The 20,639-nt window shown below is 44.9% G+C and overlaps 3 protein-coding genes across 6 annotated transcripts in view; all 3 read right to left on the bottom strand.

The window, feature by feature from the left end:
* Positions 1 to 5,797, bottom strand: part of eif2ak3 (eukaryotic translation initiation factor 2-alpha kinase 3) — a 28,852-nt gene extending 23,055 nt beyond the window's left edge. The window contains exon 1 of the mRNA XM_035168954.2: positions 5,523 to 5,797. Coding sequence (XP_035024845.1) covers positions 5,523 to 5,662 — 140 coding nt within the window. The 5' untranslated portion in view covers positions 5,663 to 5,797. The remainder of the gene's footprint in view (positions 1 to 5,522) is intronic.
* A 2,323-nt stretch (positions 5,798 to 8,120) lies between these two features.
* rpia (ribose 5-phosphate isomerase A (ribose 5-phosphate epimerase)) lies at positions 8,121 to 13,239 on the bottom strand. Its single transcript, XM_035168256.2, has 9 exons — positions 12,802 to 13,239; positions 12,128 to 12,188; positions 11,937 to 11,992; positions 11,753 to 11,812; positions 11,552 to 11,616; positions 11,010 to 11,078; positions 10,695 to 10,836; positions 10,335 to 10,434; positions 8,121 to 10,084 (listed from the first exon to the last, which is right to left on the bottom strand). Exons 1-9 carry the CDS (start codon positions 13,081 to 13,083, stop codon positions 9,987 to 9,989), a joined length of 933 nt encoding a protein of 310 aa, XP_035024147.2. The 5' UTR covers positions 13,084 to 13,239; the 3' UTR covers positions 8,121 to 9,986.
* Positions 13,240 to 13,855: 616 nt separating this feature from the next.
* The window catches only part of slc4a11 (solute carrier family 4 member 11), an 85,855-nt gene continuing 79,071 nt past the window's right edge, over positions 13,856 to 20,639 (bottom strand). For all 4 annotated transcript variants that reach the window (XM_035168633.2, XM_035168635.2, XM_035168632.2 and 1 more), the window contains 4 exons: positions 20,012 to 20,185; positions 18,722 to 18,917; positions 17,547 to 17,716; positions 13,856 to 16,733 (listed from right to left, as the gene is read on the bottom strand). In XM_035168633.2, coding sequence (XP_035024524.2) covers positions 16,667 to 16,733; positions 17,547 to 17,716; positions 18,722 to 18,917; positions 20,012 to 20,185 — 607 coding nt within the window. In that variant the 3' untranslated portion in view covers positions 13,856 to 16,666. The remainder of the gene's footprint in view (positions 16,734 to 17,546; positions 17,717 to 18,721; positions 18,918 to 20,011; positions 20,186 to 20,639) is intronic.

The following is a 20,639-nucleotide window of genomic DNA, read 5'->3' as shown; positions in this document are numbered from 1 at the left end:
TCAGTCGGAATTCAGTTATTGCAACCTGGTCAAAGTGACAATGAAATAAACACACACTAAACTAAACTTCCACATTTAACCTTTCAGTTGTGATAATCCCATTTGCAGGATTAAGAGTTGCAGGCGGTTAACACAACACAGAAAACAACGAGGGCTGAACTCCTTTTCTTTGGCAAACATGAGTCTGCTCCTGTGTGCTTACTTTAGATAAACACTTACAATGCAACCAGATTAAACAGACCTAAAGGATTTTACAGTGGTGACTGACAAGGTGGCAGTGAGTCAGTAAAAGCCATTAAAGCCTAAAGAGACAGTAATAGTCACAGATGACATAACTCCAGCCCTCAAACACAGATTAATGTCACTTGAAGGTTTATGCAACTGTCCTCTGAACCTGTTGAATTAACAAGTGATATTTTTATTACGTCTTAGCGACGACGATTAACGGCTGAACGATGAGGACGTCTGCTCCCACATCGACCTCACATGCGTCAGGGTCGCTGCAGCAGAGAGCACAAGGTGTGGTTAAAGGAGAAAAAAACAACACACTTCATTTAAAGGCATTGCCATCTCTCCCTCTCTCTCTCTCTCCCTCCCTCCCTCCAACTCACATGTGGTAAAATCCAAACTCTATGGCGCCACATCCCTGACAGGCAGCGATTGGCCAGACTGCAGCTCTGATCCGAGGATCTCATTCGTTGTTGCTAAGCAGTGAGGAGCCATCCGGAGTGAAAACAAGACAGCGTGGTCCTACAAACTAGCAGCTAACTCCTCGTTTTCAACCTCCCCTCCCTCTTTCTCTCTCTCTCCCTCTCCCCGAGTAGCCCACCTTTCTGCTTCTGCCCCACCCATACTGCAGTGCTGCAGGATGTGTCCTGCCGACTTACCAAAATAACCAGCGACCTAATAAATTCACAACTACTGATAATTATGCTCAAATCCAGCCACATTTATGATCAGCAGGTTATGAAACAACCTGTCAAATACGTCTTAACCTCGTCTGTAACCCAGAAGTGCACAGAAAGTCACTAAAGGTCATCACATCCAAACTTCTTTACACTGCACAATAACACATATATATTTTCTAACAACAACAACATGAGAAGATATTGAGTAAGACCATTAAAAAAAAATAAAAAAAAGCCAGATAAAAACATTGGTTACGTAAAAAGGTAAAATACAAAGAGGACAAAATATGTTAAATGAGATTAAATGAGCTTATTCAAAGTGACGCTTTAGTTTTACACTCAGACTAAACATTTCCCTGCACAAGGTCTGAGATTAGAGAACTAGGTTTGAAGTGCTCAATTAGAACGTCCCAGAGGGAGTTCAATCAACTTCATCTTGACCTGTTATTTTGGGGACAGTTTCTATTAATAAAACCCACAACATCTCCCTGCCTGGTTACAGGGAGCAGACGCCTGAAACAAAGTGAGGAGGGTGGGAAAAATAAAAAAGAGAAAAACAAGGAAACGATCTCTCCCCTCCCAAAAAAAAGACTAACTCCTCCCCCCTCTTCACCCAACTATAGCCAGACCCATGCGGCCACCAACTCAAATTCTGAGCACTAGCCCATCTCTCCGACGCAATTGGCCAACAAGTTGCCCGGCTCGGCCGATTGGCTGTTGCTAAGCAGTAGGCTGGTGGGAGCCAGCCGGCGAGCGCGGCGGCCCAGAAGAGCTGTTGCCCCTGCAGGGCCGGGGGGGTACAAAGGGCAGGGGGTGGTTGGTGGTGGTGGTGGGGGGTTGCAAGTTCAAACAAAGATGCTGTCCTCTCTCCTCTCACCTCCAAGTGATCCCTGAGGTGACGGAGGCCCCGATGGAGCGCGAGCTGGTGGAGGCATCAAACCCGGCAGCGCCGTCACATATGATTCCCACACTCACACACTCACAGACAGATGTAAACACCAATCCTCAGGAGCGCCGTTTGCAACGTATAGACGGCAGAGTTAAAAGTGAGGTGACAGCCATCAGCCGACATAACAGCAGCTCGCGTCAGAAACCCAAGGACGGATCAAAGCTAACATCTAGAATATTTATAGATGACAGGATACAGGGGCGGAGGAGGGAACAGGAATATTAAAAAAAGAAAGAAAGAAAGAAAACAGCTGCAACTGACAGAAACCCAAAAAATGTTGACATCTGAGAGGAGACTGGTTTTCAAGCTGTCCGCAGGAAGTGTTTTCAAGAATCTGCGTTTGCTCCACAAAATCTAATTTGGAAGAAAATAAGAAAAAGGGCCGTCGCTTCACTTTGAAATGAATCTCACACACATGTAGTCTGTGGGTGTGTTAACCTCATTACGGTCACTGGGTGGCACTTATCACAGGAGCTGCTGCGGTGAACTTGGTAAACAGCAGCATTGTAAGGTCACAAAAGGAACTGGGGATATGTTTTTGAAAAAAAAGGCTGAACTCCTTAATCTGGAAGAAGTGACGAAGTGAAAGCTGAGTTTCGTTGAGTTGTATCACATATCTCCATTTGTTTGCTTTACGCAGGTCGCGCTGCTGAGGAAGAAAAACTGAAGTGATTCTCACCAGACTTGTTTGTTCCTCCTGTTGTAAATGTGCTTTCTGACATTCAGAAAGTATTTTTGTATATTTAAATTGGTCCAATTTGAAAAGGGAAATGCTCCTAAATCAAGTCTCATTGCTTGTGAGATTTCTAAAGTTCAACAACAATCCTCCTGACAGATGGATGGAAACAGAGCGTGGAGAGGAGTGTGTACTCAGGGGGGCCGACGCTAATGTGTACGTGTGAAGGTAAAGGAAGAGAGAGCATCGGGGACGGTAAAGAAAGAACAAGATACGAGAGCGAGAGACAAAATCCAACAAAGAGACAATTAAAACACAGACAGAGACGGACAAGGTGTGATTTTAAATCTGTGAGAAAAACAGAAAACCCTCCTCGAGTTCATCATTTTCTCATTTCAGCGACAAATCTTTGTTGTTGTTTTACACGCAGGCTTTTTAAATGAATAATTCATCTGCCTCACGAGCTACTTGTTAATTCTTTATCTCAATGACTTCTACATATCAGAGCAACTGTTTGTTATTGTGCAAGTTCCCGCTCCGCTCTGTGTGGCAGCTCGTGAGAAGTAAGACCGAGTAAAGAATATCAAGACAAACGTGACCTTATGTGAGCTCGATATTTCTCCTGTTTTAAACCAAAAAACAAAAACAAGGGGAATCATTTAAACTTTTAATTATTTATAATTGATTAATTAACCCCCAAAAGTGATTGAAATAAGATGAATTAAAGCCAATAAACAGACTGTGAAGATGGAAGAAAGACGAGGACAGAAAGACAAGAGAAAGTGAGAGATGCAAGCGGAGAGACGCAGCAGAGAGTGACAGACACGTGTAGATATATATACAGCACAGGAATAGACGCAGTCGCAGAAGGCGAGCGGTGGCAGGGTGTGACCAGCAGCAGGACGACTGCTCCCGAGTTCTCCTGCTGCAGATGAGGCGCCTGGCAGGGGAATTCTCCGCTTCTCTCGGAGCTGTAACCGCTCCGCTAATTACTTTTGATTTCTTGTTGATACTGTGCTGCAGATGACAGGTAGGAGCCTTATCTTCATTCAAGTTTGTGACCTTGGTGGTGAAATGACAACATATACAACAACTAGTCCTCTCAACTCAGTCCTGCAGCGACAAAGCTGTAACTTGATGGCATCCCAAATAAGAGCCAACCTGATGTTTAAGGGGTCGTCGGGAAGCTTTAAATGGAGCCTGTCGCATTGTTCCCACCAAGTAGCTCCAGAATCAGCAAGTTTCAAGTATTATGATAAGAAACGGCCCCAAAAACCTTCAAAAAGGATCAAGTCTAACAATGTTTTCAATTCCATGATGTACTTTGATCCAGCTCCCTCTCGCGGAGCAGACGGCTCGTTTATAAGACTACACAGAGAATAATTTAGCGAGGGGGTCTGACGTGCTTCGACAAGGAAAGGCACTGAAATAACAATGATCCAAGACGCTGTATCGGAGTTGATGCACACGTGTAGTGTAGTAAAAGAGAATAACACGGCCGAGAGAAAGAGCATCCTGAGGAACCCACTGCGCCAAACATCTGAGGTGGGCGTCAAACCTGTTTACCAAGGAAGACAAAATCAATGCTCTACCCACTGCGCCAAGACCTGCTCCTCACTTTGGGCAGAAGCATCAGCAGCAGCATCATCATCATCAGCAGCAGCGAGTCAAGCTCAGTAAAACTTTTGATGAGCAGCATCCTGGAGATGTCCCCAGCAGAATGACACCGCCATGTTTCAGTTGTTCTCCAGGTTTGTAAACAGAGCTCAGGTTTGATTTGAATCTACAACAAGAGTAAAAGATGATTCCCCCTGATTGGCAGAACAATGACACTCAACAGAAACCAGCACGGAGGCAGCATCACAACATGTGGAGCCAAACGCACGGTCACAACTTTAAATGACCACTTCAAACCCCCGACACGTTAACAGACTATATGTAAACTTGACTTGTCTCCAAGTCAAGGGGACGACAGCATGTGTGTGTTGTCAAGTGATGAGGAATGCTCCATTCATGCAGTGATTTTTTATGGCGGTGGAAAGAAAGCTGTCACATGTGAGTCTCAACTGAAACTGGTTTGTTTGCCACATTAAGTGAACCAACAGCTGCTCTCGGATCAGTGGACTGAACGCTGACAGAACAGGATTTTTAACGTCACCCCCGAGTGACAAGACGCACAAACGGTGTTAACATCACTTTCACCAACAACACGGTTCATCTCACGTCACGTCTGTTTCGATGTGGAAACTTTGACTCTGAAACTTTCTGTTCTGCCCTGACATGTCAAACAGAGACGATAATACAAATAAAAATCACCTTCATGAAAGTACCATGGCTTCCAGACTTTGATTATTTTATTATTTCAATATATGATTTATTGAGAATCATTCAAATCTTGTCCTTTACATCTTTGATATTTCTCACTGTTATTCCCATGTGTTACAGATGCATATATGATCAAAATAGAAAACTTAATATCACAAAACTACCTGGAAATAAGGTCAAATTAATTTAAATGAATATGAAACACTAAAACTTTGAATAACCAGAGCTGACAACTCAAAACGCTCCAGCTCTAAATCCACCACATGCTTCTTGCTCTTCCACGTCTCAGCACAGCCAAACTTTGATATCACAACTGCGTCCATTATCGGACACGCATGTTTGGCTCTCGGTCAGTTTCTCACGTGTCCCGCAACAGCAGCAGGTGACCTCAGGAAATATGCGTTTAAATGCGGGGCTTATGCGGGGGTTTTGCGGGAGGAAGGGGGTGTTTGAGTCAAGTGACCGCATCCACAACAAGTTGAAAGTGCAGGAGGGTTCGAGTCCGAGCTTCTGACATAGAGAACAGCTCGTTGCTTTGATCTGAGAAAAGTTTTTAAAGCTTTTAGATCAAAGTCAAAGACTGTGAGGAGGGACGTGGGGGTGCCTACCTGCTAGCTTCTATCACACCTCACACGCTGCGCTTCTCTCAAACAAACCCAGTTACCTTGTGGGCGGGATGTTTCCGTTACTTTCCCCGTAGCTGTCCTCCGCCTCCCCGGTGGTCCCGGTGTCCTCGTCCTCCACGACAACGTCCGCCGCGGTGCCAGTGCCGGGGCCGCCTACGCTCGCCAAGCCGCGCTCCATGCCACCATCGTCCGCCGGGGTCGAGGACTGCGGCGGCGGCGGCCCAGTGGACGGCGGAGCCCGGGCCGGCGGCGGCGGCGGCGGCGGGGGAGCTGCCGAGCGGGAGCAGCGGTCGGAGCAGCAGCAGCAGCAGCAGGAGCAGCGGCAGCGGCGGGGAGAGGATGCTCACGGTTCCAGAGAGAAGCCCCCTTTCCATTTGTGAGGAGCCTGGCACATCAGTGAAGTGGGGGGGGGGGGTGTCACATGCCAGGGGCCCCGCGGAAGAGACGTGTTCAAACTTCCAGAAGGAGTCGGAGGAGGAGGAGGAGGAAGTTAACGCGCCGCGGCCGTGGAAGGAAACATGTCAGTAAACGTAAACAGCCGCTGGGACTCCATGTTGCCCCTTTATACCTCACGCCACCTGCCTTGGTAACGCGACGCCCCGCCTTGTTGCTACACCGCGGATTGGTCGGCGAACTCCCGCCACGCGCCTCCCATTGGCTCGCTCGCCCCGTCACTCGCGCGCGCTCGCACACTAAGCAGAAGACGATTGCACCAGAGCGCTGTCACTCAGGGGGGCGGGATCGCGGCGGGGCCCGCCCACTCGAACGCCACGCGCCATTGGTCGGTCAGCGGACTGTCAAAGTGACGCATGCGCACTGGAGAGTGCCACACAGCATGAGCTGAGCGGTGACGCAAAACAGCCCCGCCTCCCGAGGAGGAGGACGTGTGATTGGTGGAGGGGATGTCGTCCTCCGTCCAATGGGAGAGGCGATGTCACTGGATTGGTCAAGTGGTTAGCTCCCGCGGACCACTCGTAAGCACGGGATTGGATAGTCGAGCTGTCAATCACAAGTAGTTGTCAAGACAGCCGACATGAAAAGACCAACGTGGCTGAAGAGAAACTTCCTGCTTCTGGTCACGAGACGTTTCACTGCTAATGGTTTTACTTTCATGTAAACAATGATTAAAATGATTTAATCAAATGTAAATATTCTATAATATTTATATGGTATAATATTTATTTTACAGTGTGAAGGACTGAAGAACAACAACTGTAAAATAAAAACTAAATCATAGGGTCAAGGGTCAATTTGGAGAAGTGTGGGAGGAAAAGGAAAGAAAAGAGGAGGAAGAGGAGAACGAGCTTTTCAAGATGGATTTTTCTAGAATAGACTCGAACAGAGTTATTGACTTTCAACCGGAGTTTGAACTCACAACCTCAGACTCTGAAGGAAAGAGTCATGTTAAGGAGCTTCCTGTCAGGTGACATCACCTCACTGATGATGTAACGTCACTCTGTGGCTGCAGAGCTGCTGACTTGACTTCTGTCCAAGATTCGGTTTTCTAGATAAAATCCTTTCTGTTGTTTATCTAGTGAAGAGAAGCCTGTGATTTAATTTGAAAGTTTGATTCCTCCATGAGTGAATGTTCTCACAGGAGGTTTTTCCACCGACTGAGATTCGTGACATGATGAAACATTTCAAAACATTTTCCAAAAGGTCTGTTGTCAAGAGGAAACTCTGACATCTGTCACATTGCATCTACAAAGACATCAGAAGTTTGTGTTTGCTCGACACTGTTTCTTTAGAGAGAATTGATCTGTTTACAGTAAAAACCATTTTGAGGACTGTGTCTGGATCCTTTGTGCAGAACAGTGTGAGGAGGCTCTGTCCCAAAGTCAGTGGGTCTCAGCTTGTGGGAGGGGCTGGGTTTAATTAGGATAGTATTGGAATTAAGAATTGCTGCCAACTCAGAGTGAATAAACGTTTCTGCTCAATTGGTCCTAGAATTCAGGGGAAATTTGCAAAGTTCGAGCACCTGCTCACTTGATTTGCTATGAATTTTCAAAGTTTTAAACTCTAGACGGTTGTTGTAGCGCCACCATCAGGATGACTGGCTCCTGTGTGCTGAGTTTGGTTTATGCTCATGCACGGGGAGGTGGATTTCCTCAGAAGAAGAAGATTTAGTAATAATAACAAACAGGATCTTTTTCAAGCAGCATAAACATGTGGAGAAAGAACTTAAAGATAAACAGTCAGCAAGTAAAATGACATGTCAGTGAGCTGCAATATAAACATGATTTTAATTTATAAGTTTATATGTAAAAAAGCTGCATCACAGCCTTGAGACTTTTATGTTAATTAGTAATGTTTTTATAAATACAGTTTAAATCTCACTTTAAACATAAAGAACTTGCATCGTTACAGATATGTAACATGACGTCATTGAGAAACATTGACGTGTTGGCATGACCTGAGCTGATTGCATTTCTAGCGCCCCCAGGCGGCCATAAAGGAGAATTACACAATGTCTATAAATAATAGTTAAGTAGGGAAATACAAAGTTTTATTTTTGTTCTTATATAGAAGTGCTGGTTAACTCTGTTACTGAGGGTGTTCAGTTTATTATAACTTCAGCTCCATCATGTTATGAACAAGTGAAGAGAAGGAATCATCAGAAATAAAACATGGAGTCATTAGAGTTTGGGTCTTTATTGTTTGGCAAAAGGAAACTGTACCTTCACAGCAGAAATCATTATCACAGTGAGTTGGTAAAGAAAAGAAGAAAAGAAATGCTGGTGCAAAAATATCCATCATGGTGCTCACTCTGAATTCAACCACACTGCTGTAACATCCCATAATAGAACAGAATCCGATGCATCGTACCTGATAACTCTGACCTAATGTGACAGAAACGTTCTGCAGACTTCTCATAGCTGCTCATACACAAACACAGAAACATAAGAAAATAAAACCAGAGAAAGGCATCGTGAGCCGGGAGCAAAGTGAAGAGGTCAAATCCCCAAGAGGACAAACGGTCACTGATCGTGTGGTGAGTGTGGACAGTGAAGGTTCAGCAGGTGAACTGGCTGCACAGTGAGTTCAGCTCCCTCTGCAAACAGCACTATTCACTTTTAAGATCTAAGATGCTTCTTTGTGGAGCTGAACACAAATGAAAGCTTCAGAGATTCATATTAACTTCTGTGTTTTTATGAATCATTCACATATTGAATCATCTTTTATAAAACTGAACAGTGCAGCTCTCAGGGAGGTTTGAGGTTTTTGGTTTTTGACTACGACACAAAGAGGAATCTATTGTTTGACAAGGCACATAACAGGTGTTGGTTCATATCTCATCTACACGGCTCATTATTAAACATGAAACATTTACAGCACAACTGCAGATCATCACTACAGCCTGTGTGAGGAATAGGAGAGGAGTCATGCACGTGGATCACAGGCACAGAAGAAGAGACACAGTGGACGTACATGCGTCAACAGAAACACATTCACACACTGTGGACTTTACTCCTCATCACTCCACTAGTGTTGAAACCCAGAGGAAACCACCGATTTCTCAAACTCTGTCTTTGCTCAGAGCAGGAAACCGAATCATTGGTCCATAGCAGCTGAGGCGATTATTCACCAACGCTCAGCAGAGAAGGAGAAAACATGTGAACTGTCACATGACGACTAGACACTGAGCTGGTGAAGGAAGCTGGTGTGACAGGAAGAAGTCAAGAAATCGTTTAGTTTAACTCCGGAGTTTTCAAAGTCAAACGAGATCAGCAGCTTTTATAAACTTCTCCTTTTAGGGGTTCGAAACCGCCGCAGTAGTCTGGACGAGAGGCGTAACCGTAGCAACAGTGATGCGCTTTAAAACTAAAACATCGTAGTGTTGTTGTAGCCTACATTTTTGAATTGAGATGAAAAATTTTCATTTTTGGAGCCTCTTGCTGTTTCTAGATAAATAATAACTTGTCTGTGTTGTACACTTCACATTATTGAACTTTAATTGAACAAAGCCACTTCAGGGCAGATCAGCTTTTTAACAGAATAAAGTAACTGGACTGCTGAACTTTAACTTGGTGATTTGATGAAGGAGGTTTTCTATGAGCTGCTCAGATGAAACTTGAATGGCGTCATTTCTTTGAGAATCTCCAGGCACACTTTACTCTGCAGCAGTGACTCAGCACACTGGCTGAGAACCACAGCACTGCAGCCGCTCAGTCTAACCTGCTAATGACAGGATGAGCCAGGAACCAGGAGGCTGAGCTGAGCAAAGACTGGAAAAAGAAAAACTTTAAGTACATCTGGTATATTCGTACATCAGGCACTTTAACACTCACAGAATCAGAAGCACCAGCGGATAAAGAACCGGTGAGAGAAACCAAGTGATGGTGAATTTGTCCGGTTGTGAGATGAGATGATTGGAAACTTCCCTGCTTTGGTTCTGTCCAGTTCCTCTGAAGGAGGCAGCTCGAAAAAACAAATCACACGCGGCACTTGAGGGAGAAGTGAGGTCAGTCGGGAGGGGGGGGGGGGGGGAGGCTCCAAACTCCTCAGTTGACGGGAGGATCACGAACCTGCACGCTTCCGTCCTCCATCCCGAAGTAGGCTCGTTCAGCCATGCCCACGAAGAGGCCCGTCTCCACCACACCTGAGGACACATCAAGAGACACGTTGCTGGGTCTGCACACATTTTATAACATGTAGCTGCTCTCAGACATTAACTGAACTCTGGATAATCCCCTGACGTTCTCCGGAGGGGCTGTATGTGAGAACACAGCAGGAGATTCTCCAGATGATTCTCCTGCTACACTCTTCATATGTGCAAGACAAAGTCCTGGAGGAAGTCCGGACCCCATAGTGCATGATCACCTCGACTCTATGAAGCCGGAGCTTCTCACCTGGAATCATCTTGATCGCAGCGTTGACCTCCTTCCAGTTCTGAGCGCGTTCAAACTTCCAGTCCAGGATGAAGTTGCTGTTGTCGGTGACCACAGGACCCTGAGAGTCACAGACACAAGTCACAGTCAGTCACAAAAAAGCAGCTTTGTAGCTTCACTACTGACGACAACAGACTGGGGTTACACAGACTGTTTACATATAGTCCAGGACTAAAACTAAAAATCTGAAAAATACAGAGGAAAGATTTAACACACAGAGAGAGAGAGAGAGAGAGAGAGAGAGAGAGAGAGAGAGCTGCCATGAAGACGGTAAAGTAAGAGAAGTGGTGCCATCACAACCGGAGCCAATCGTCCACTTACTGCTTTGCTGACGGCCATCCGCAGGTTGGCCTCCCCTCCGAAGCGTCTGGCTATCGTCCTGGAGACGGGGACGTACGCCATCGGGATCACTTCAATAGGAACCCCCTTCTTCCACTGTTGGCCCAAAGCCTCGGAGTCTTTCCTGAGCGGAGAGACGATGAAAGACAAGAACTGAACCTCAACACATGTAGTTACAACCCTCGTGTACATCAGCAAAATCTGCTTCTCCACCAGCAGCGGTGTCTAAAGGAATCTAGTGTGAGAGGCTCAAACTCAGAGGGACACACGTCTTCAGCTGAATGAGAAAATACAAACCTGTAGTCGGCGATTACAACGAAATGTTTAGCACAGCCGGCGATGATCTTCTCCTGAGTCAGGCAGCCGCTGTGAGACAGAGACAGAGGCTGTGAGACAGAGGCTGTGAGACAGAGACAGAGGCTGTGAGACAGAGACAGAGGCTGTGAGACAGAAGCTGTGAGACAGAAGCTGTGAGACAGAAGCTGTGAGACAGAGACAGAACCTGTGAGACAGAAGCTGTGAGTCAGAGACAGAGGCTGTGAGACAGAGACAGAGGGTGTGAGACAGAAGCTGTGAGACAGAGACAGAAGCTGTGAGATAGAGGCTGTGAGACAGAAGACAGAGGCTGTGAGACAGAAGCTGTGAGACAGAGACAGAAGCTGTGAGACAGAAGCTGACAGAGACAGAGGCTGTGAGACAGAGGCTGTGAGACAGAAGCTGTGAGACAAGGCTGTGAGACAGAGGCTGTGAGATAGAGGCTGTGAGACAGAAGCTGTGAGACAGAAGCTGTGAGACAGAAGCTGTGAGACACAGACAGAAGCTGTTTGTCCTGCACTCACCCTCCACCTTTGATCAACGTCAGGTCTGCGTCCACTTCATCTGCTCCGTCGATCGCTACGTCCAACTGTAAACACACAGAACCAGTGTCCACGTTCACATGTGCTACGCCACAGCTACTTTCACTCCACATCCAGAGGACAGGGTTCGAACATGAGCATATTGTGGCCCGTCCTCTTTTCCACAGCTGTATATCATCATACCTCTGGGTGTCTGTCCAGGTCCGACAGCGTGAGGCCGTGCTTCAGGATCAGCTGACGAGCCTGTGGGGGGGAGAGTTTTCTCTTTACTTCTATTTAATTTATTTTTGTTTATTCTCTTCTCTCTTCTATTCATATAATATCAGACGATGAGTTGGACTGAAGTGTCTCCGGCCCTCAAACTGACCTGGAAGGACGTGGGCACACACACGATGTTGAGTTTCTCCTGACGCACTCGCTCCGCTGCAACAAACACAAACACACAACAGAAGGAAGAAGGAAGTTGTTAAACCTTCACATCTTCAGTCTGATCGATTTACCAGCAAATCAAAGTACACGTTTGAGCCCTGACTCCACCTTCACTGTGGTGGTACTCACCCAGTCTGTCCACAGCGTAGACGATGGTCGACCCGCTGCCCACCCCGACCACCTGGTTGTTCTGCAACAGACGAAGAAGAACTCAAACAACCAGCAGCTCCTGTGTGAGATCTGAGGTGCAGGTAGATGTTTGAAGTTTTCTTTCTAAAAGACATTTACTGAACTAGTTTCTCTCTTTATTAAACTTATTTATGGATTTTATTTTTGGAATTATTATCCATGTTCTTCTGTAAACGTACGATTGCATCATTGTTTTATAAAAACACTTGAACTAATGAACAGATGAACTAGAAATCTTATTAAAAATCAGACATATGAAGAGTTTACAAGTTGTGTGATGTTTCCTGTCTGCTGTTAGCTCATGCTAAAGCTAAATAAAGAAGCTAACACCTGCTGGATATTGTATATTATGTATATTTACACAACACCGACCACAGTGAGTCACTGACCCGGGTCAGACGCTCAGGACCCGGGGCTAATTCAAACCGTGCCGGTGAGATAACGGTAATCGCTAACGAGCTAACTGTGGCTAACGCTACAGGGTTTGCACTGGAGCTAACTCTGCTAGCATGAAGCTAACTGTCTAAAACAAGTGAAAACTACAAGGCTACAAGCTAGCAGCATGTTAGCATATGATGCTACATACAGTTAGCACATGTGGCTACATACTGTACCTGGACGTGGTTGTTTACTGCGGCGTTAGCGGCCAGTTTCTTCGCCTCCTCGGCCATGTTGCTGTTAGAGTTGTGGGTAAAGTTGTGGTTAGTGTCGGTGGTGGTGCTGTCGGTGGTGGTGCTGTTGGTGGTGGTGCTGTCGGTGGTGTCGGCAGCAGAGTGACCGAGGAGACGCACGTGTTTCTGGCTGAAGGAAAACAGAGACCCCGCCTGCTTCCTCCGGGCGGAGCGGAGACCTGCAGCGAGGTGACAGGAGGAGGAGACCCAGCCCCGGAGCCTCATGACCCGGCCCACAGACTCAGACGCACCGGGACACCGGGGGAGCAGAGTCCCGCTGCAGGGACGAGGATCAGCTGATCTGGATCTGCGGGTTTAAACCGTGGGTTCGAATCCCGAAGGAAACACGACGATCAGCTGTTGTGGATCTGCTGCCACGCGACAGCAGCGACCCCGCGAGGACAGACTTGGAGTTGCACTCACATGTTTGTGTTTGTTTTGGTCCATATTTCAAGTTTCTAGTTTGATTTGTCAAAGATGAAGAATAAACAGTTAAATTAGAAAACAACTAAGATAGAAAGAGCTTAATATAAAAAAGTCAAATAAACCACAAAAGTAAAACTACACATTTAAAGGTGCAGTGTGGCTTTAACTGTATGGAGTGTGTGTGTGTATAGTTATTGCACGTGTGTGTATAGTTATTGCACGTGTGTGTATAGTTATTGCATTTGTATGTATAATTAATGCACCGTGTGTGTATCATTTGTTTCCATTTCCACAAGAAATTTGCTATAAAACATTAAAGCAACACGTAAGAAAATGAAACAAACCAAACCAAATATTCAAATAATTTAACGTGTACTTAATTATAATTTATTAATCCATGTCCCATCCAATGACATGGGAGGAGGCAGGGTTAATGACCTGTACAGCAGCCGGCCACCAGGGGGCGATCAAGCTGCTTTTGGCCTCACTTTAAGGAGCTGTGATGTCGTCCATCTTTTATAAACATGTTTATGTTCATATGGATCCACAATAAACACAACAGACCAGGATCTTTACATCACTACTACTTTTTTATTTGGCAAACAGCTTGAGATAGTCTCTCTTTTCAGTGTACAGTATATATATACTATAGTAAACCAACACATTTTGTTTGATAACCATTTTTTTCTCCTTTTTACATATTACAGCTTACAAATATAGCTGATCTTTTTGACAAAATTACAGATTCTGTTTGACACCTAAATTAGTTATGCTATATAAAAATCCACACATCTTACATTCATGAATAGAAAAAGTAGGCTATATGAAATCAGGGAGAAAGAGAATAAAATAAACACCACGTTACGCAATTTTTAAACAGATCCAATCGGGAGGAGGAGGAGGAGGAGGAGGAGGAGGAGAACAGAGGCGTTCACTCTGAACCCAACGTTAGGACCTCTGAGAGAAATGTGCTGCTATTCCAAAACTCATCAGTACAGAGAAGATATCAAGGAACAACATCAATACTGTCACGTAACGAAGGATGGTTTCACCTCTCGGCCCGAAGCTGGAAACCAACACTTTGCCTGGGATTATAATGGATAGTTGATAAAAACTAAACTTTGCATTGCAAACTGTACATATTACTTCATAACTCACAGTCTCTCTCTCTCTCTCTCTCTTCCCTCACCAGTGCTGTCTTAAGGCTTAGGCCACGGATTATGCAAATGCCCGCCGAAGCTTTCCCTTTCACGCTATCTCGGCGCGAGACATCTGCTTAAATCGGACATCTTTCTCACGTCTGTAAGACAAAGTTGAACAGAGCTGCGTGAGGGAGCTGCCATTTGGATATTGGGAAAAGCAACGAAACCGCAGGAAAATCCGTGGATGCGACAGGCAAACACTTTTTCTTCTTTTGTTTTAGCTCCTCTGTGCAGTAATTGACCGATGCACAGAGTTGGCGAGGATGGACTGAAAAGTTGCTGTGGTAAAAACACAGCCGGCCTGTTGCTGCTTCCCCGCTGAAGCTCTGTTTTTATACACAGTATTGCTGAATATTGAGCGTTGCATTCAGTTTATTGAGAAGTTACGGTTTGACTTTTTTTTTCTTCTTCTTGTGTAGGTTACATGTCCATTGGCATCACATCGTATCAAAACAACCCAGATAAGACATGCTGTAAGCAAACCGCTGCTTAGAAAAGGTAATTTTTTTTTTTTTATTTATATTTTTGTTCTGTAGATAACAAGGTCCAGACGTCTGGATTATTACATGACAATGTTTCGCAAGCATTGATCTAATCATAACATCTAAACAGAAAACAAGACCGGATTATTCTAAAACTCGTCACTAAAAGAAAAAAGAAAAAACCCTGGGATGCATTTCGTTGGATCCAAAGCCCGCAAACGCTTATTTTAGTTTTCTTTTTTTTAACCTTTAACCTGACTCTTTACGAGCAATGCACCAGAACGGTTGGAGCTGGACTTTGATATGTAAACACTGCAGCAAAGACATGACACATAAAACACGTCAAGTGTGGAATGTGAAGGAGGAAACACAGAATGACCGAACACGCTTCAGGGTCAACGCACACAAACTATCATTTTGTACTTAAAAGATAAAACTGTCTTTGTGATAAATAAATATTCTATTTCAATTTAACCTAAAATATTTTTCTTTTTTTTGTATATTGCCTTAATATATTCTAATACTTTAATAATTTGATAAAGATTTCACTATATGTTTTGGCTTGTGCTGTCGTTCTATATAATTACATTTATTATATATATTTTATTTTATATATATATATATCTGTGGAATGTATATTCTAGTCAGCTGAGCACTTAAATTCCACCTTAAAAATTAGGTTTTCTAAAGAGCTGGCAGGAAGCGAGGTTAGAGACGGATTGGTGCCCATGACACACACACACAACACACACACACAACACACACACACACACACACACACACACACACACACACACACACACACACACACACACACACACACCTTTCTCCTCTGCTTAATGAACACTGGCATTTGTTGGAATGACTTAAAAACTAAACACGTCCGGAACAAATGGGAAAACTACACCGAACAAAGGTTGGAACGTCGCACAATGACAGAAATACAAAAAAAGGGTAAAGATTTACTTCACATTGGCCTAAACGCAGAGTTCCTACCAGTTATTTCACACATGGAAAAGTGTTTAAATACTTATCAACACAGTGTAAGTAAGTAAAAGGTTTGTAAAACCACAGTGTGAGGGAGAGATCCTTCCTTCTTACATCGTGCCGTCACACATTTCTACGTCCTACACGACCGGCAGAGGCTGGATAACTTACACAGCATTAGTAAGTACTTGAAGCACTTACCCACAGGTTCAAACACGGGTACACACACTGCAGTGAGGAGAATGTAAAGTGTTGGAAAGTAAAGGAGTGTGAGGAGGAGGAGGAGAACACGGAGGTATGTCTGACAGGGTCAAACGCAGGTGAAACAGGGGATTCTGGACAGTCCTGGTTCTAACAGCAGGACCTTGTCCCCTCAGAGAGACTCTGTCTGTCCACGTTCATGGAAAACGTTTCCCACGGCTCTCGTCTCTCTCTCTCTCTCTCTCTCTCTCTCTCTCTCTCTCTCTCTCTCTCTCTCTCTCTCTCCCTCACACGACTTCCCACGTTTCCAGTGCTTCACCTGTTCTTATCAGATACAAAAATCAAAACAGTCGGGGTTTTTTCTCCTTTTTGCTTCCGTACAGTTTTGCATTGAAAAATATGCTTTTTTCTTTTTTTAAATCCTTTAAATCTGTTTTTTAAATTTTTTTTTATTCTCCTTTAATTTTCCAGATGTCAGCTTGTGGTGTCGGAGCGTGTTCCCGTCGGTCGCTACATGTGTTGGGCGTCCATTATGTCCAAGTACTTGGCCTCAATGATACGAGGAAGCACGTTGTTCCTAAACAGAGCAGAGAGAATCCGTGTCAGTTGAAAAACATCACAACATCACATCAAGACTCGTCCTGTCCTTCTCAGTAGAGAACGAGAGAGTAAATCAACGGTGCTGGTTTGTACCAGACTGAGTGGGGGCATGTCACTACAGACGTCTGACAGCCCTGATGTCAATCATATCTTCATGAAGAGTAGAAGTAAAGTAAAAACTGTTCTCAGACGTGAATACTCCCATGTTTTTGACATTTGACCTTTTCCAAAAGTTCTGGAAAATGTCCCGAGCCCCTGACTCTGTGTTGTCACACACAGCCGCACCAGAGAACGTGGGTATGAGGCTCTGAGAACTTAACTTTAAAAACACTGATCGATGTTTGGTGAAGAAAAAGTTGAAACCAAATCTTCGCAGAATCCTGCTGATTAAACTTTGACGAGTCGGCGTTATAAATAAAGTTGATCCGCTTCTCAAAGGCGAAACCTACATTATTCATCTCAGACATTCCACCGGTTTGATGCCCGAAAAGAAAGTGGAGGAGAATGTGGTGAATTATTCGGTGAATTTACAAATACCACGTATATATAATGCACCACGCACATCTGCTGCCCCCGTTCTCACGCTGAGCCGAGACCGAGCACGTGCATCTCCACCCAACTGCCAGATGTTTGAAGTCACAGAAACTAAAAATGTAATTCTCACACTCACAGGGTGCTTCAGAGAGATTTGTAGTTAACAATAGAAACGTCCACAGGCAGATTCAGGTCAGGACACTGAAAGTCATCTCGAGGAAATCATTTACTGGGACAAACCGGAGCCCGGTGGTACCTGATTGGGATTAGCAGGATCATGAGCAGAGGGAAGATCATCTTCATGTACGGTATCGGGTACATGCCAAACGTGCACAGCACCAGCAGCTGCATCATCTGCAGGAAGGTGAAGTAGTGGATCTTCCTCTGGGGCACTTTGCGGATGTAGTGGGTGGGCGGGTAAGACGTCTGCGGGAGGCGAGAGGATCAGGACAGATTAAAATACAATCTCCTCCTCGCTGTCCTCAGGTCTGCTGCAGCATTAGAGGACTGATGAAGGGAAGAGGACGTCTCCCACACACAGCACACACACACGCGTCTAAAAATGCAGGCTGAGATTTAGATCATTAATAAAAAGAACAGTAAGTAAAAACAACAAGTGCTTTTATAGCCCAAGGATTTAAAGCTGCACTCAGGGATGTTTCCAGTCTGAATGTGGCGGCAGCAGAAACTTGATGAGCAGCTTCTCGTTCGGTTTCCTCTGCAACAAAACTGCTCCACAATCCTGTTAAACACCTGAAACTGGTTTTGGAAACATGAAAATACCAAAACCAGACTCACTAAAACGTGTCTGTTCACAGCTGAGGGCTGGAAATCCAACATTAAAAAGCTTTTTGTCGGAGCAGATATATTATAAATGTTCTCCTGTTTCATTTAACCTTCAATCAGCCACAGACAGAGATGCAGAGATTGTTTGTGTTGAACAGTGAGACTGACGTCTTCACGTCGTTACCTCTCTCTGCCATTTGGAGGCGCTAGTGTGTGAAGTTACAGAATACAGGGCAGAGGAAAAGCCACTGTTGCTTTACCGAGACAGAACGAAGGTTAAATCGGACGAGTGGAGCAACAGAGAGAAATTTTAAAAATCGAATAGTTTTTCCAATATTTGATTTGATCCTAATTTGATAATGTTGAGTTCAGGAGATAATGAATAAAAGACGAGTGTCAGAAACTGTAATCAAAATGTTAATTAACGAACTGAGCTGCCTTAATTCGCCAAACCCCACCCACCTGGGGCTCACGGGTGATTAAAACAAACACCAGAAATTATATTTGCAAGTATTATTTGACTCGGGTCTGGTCCTTCAGCGCCCGGCATCCAGTAAAACTGTTTGATCTGCAGAGCAATGGACATATGGTCTCACACACACACACACACACAGACACACACACACACACACCACACACACACACCTGCTCCTTGAGGAGTAGCGCCATGCGGTCACACATCTGGTTCCCGTCGATGGAGGTGAGGGCGATGTACAGGAAGAGGCCGTACAGGACGGGTTTGGGGATCCACTGCAGCGGGATGGGCAGCAGCAGCACCGACACGCCGATGAAGATGTTGGCAGCCAGGGACGTCAGCCGGGTCTCCTTCACCTGGACAATACTGACGCACAATAACACACACACACACGCAGACACACACACACACACACAATGATCGGTTACTGGAAAGCACACAATTGTATTTATACAATGCAGCAGACAAATGTTTGACTGGGATTTTCTTATCAGGGTTCTCACACATTTTCCAACTGACAGATAATCCAGAGAAATGAACCGTCTCAAAACAAAGTTAAAGTTGAATAAAATAACAAGAGCCCAGATGCTTGAATTTCAAATAAATAAATAGATTTAAAAAGTTAAAGTTGAAGAAAGACAGAAAAGTCAGGAAGAGCTTCAATCCTCCTTCGTAAAACGAACTGAGGTTAGATCCTGATTTTTGCAGGAAAAGTGATGAAAGTCATGTTATTGTCTCAACTATTAAATTCATTAGGAACAGGCCATTCTCTGTTTGTTTGTGTTTTAATGTGTGTGTGTGTCAACATGTGGTCAAGACCCACAAAGAGGTCACGAGATGAATCTGACAGGTCGCAAGCAGATTACGTTTTCATATCTCAAAGCTCATCTATTTAAATTTAAAACTCTTCTGTGTTAATCTGGTTTGTCTGCTGCTTATTTATCAAATTGTGAAATACTTTGTGATGTTGTGTTCTTTTGAAATCCCTAAAAAAAAAGAAGGGCCGATACATTAAAACACTGGAAATCGCTGCTTCAAATATAACCACTTGCAAACTTTACGACACAATCAGAAATGTAAATCTGGAACATTCATTATTCATATCATAAACATACTTAGAATGAGATCTCGGAATCTCTAATTAGATCTCCTCCTCTTGTAGGAGATTGTTTTCATCCCACTTATGGAACGTATGGAATCCTGAATAAATGCAAACTGTAATTTGGCACATTTCTCTCGTGGACAGAGCGAAGTTCATCTTCTAATCTCTTTAAAAACTCCTTCACCTCTCCTCTCCCCCCCCCCCGCAGAGAAAATGGATAGTTACACAGTAATCATGCAATCAGAGACGAGCAGGATACAGTAGCCCGCGACACAAAATTACAGGCACCGCACGCTCTGAAGTAGACCTTTAATTGGGCGTCTGATTAGCGCCGGCGGCGAGAGGGCGGGTAACTCACGTCTCGTAGAGGTGCCCCCCCTCCACGCGCTGCTCCACGAACGCCAGCTGGCGCACATGGAGGGTGGAGTGGGGGAAGGCGGCGTGCATCCAGGGCAACCCCAGCACCGACATCAGTATGTTAATGAGCCCGGAGAGCATCAGGTCCCAGTGATACGCCGTGCCCTTCAGCAACCTGGGGAGCAACGCAACGGTTACACACTGCGGCGGCACACAGGCGACAACACCCGCACCGCAACACCGCACAAAGAAAACAACACACACACACAAGTTCATTTACAGACAACAGAGGCACAGAGAGGACATTTACATACTGTAGAGTCTGAAAGTGAGCAGACGTGACAGTGGTCAACGCGCACGCACGCACACACACACACACACACACACACACACACACACACGCATGCACGCACACACACACCAGACAAAGGGCATCGTTCTCCTGAGGTTGTCAGCGCCCTTCGACACACAACCTGAATAAACTCGCTGGGTTTCACAAATCCTCTCAATCAACATACGAGAGAATTCGTGTTTTCATACGCGAGAGAATCATGATGTCTCTAATGATGACATCATCCTAACTTTACACACGAGGAAGACTGTGAGCTGTGGGCAAACGTCTGGAGTAA

The sequence above is a fragment of the Hippoglossus stenolepis genome, chromosome 10 (assembly GCF_022539355.2).
Source record: "Hippoglossus stenolepis isolate QCI-W04-F060 chromosome 10, HSTE1.2, whole genome shotgun sequence".
Lineage (NCBI taxonomy): Eukaryota > Metazoa > Chordata > Actinopteri > Pleuronectiformes > Pleuronectidae > Hippoglossus > Hippoglossus stenolepis.
Note: the sequence above shows the minus strand (reverse complement) of the source record. Positions and strands in the feature narration are given on the sequence as shown.

Coding starts and splice junctions, on each gene's coding strand:
- rpia (XM_035168256.2), bottom strand. CDS start 13,083: ATGAGGCTCCGGGGCTGGGTCTCCTCCTCCTGTCACCTCGCTGCAGGT. Junction 12,189..12,801: donor CAGTAAACAACCACGTCCAG/GTACAGTATGTA, acceptor CGTCTGTTGCAG/AACAACCAGGTGGTCGGGGT. Junction 11,617..11,752: donor ACCTGGACAGACACCCAGAG/GTATGATGATAT, acceptor GTGTGTTTACAG/TTGGACGTAGCGATCGACGG.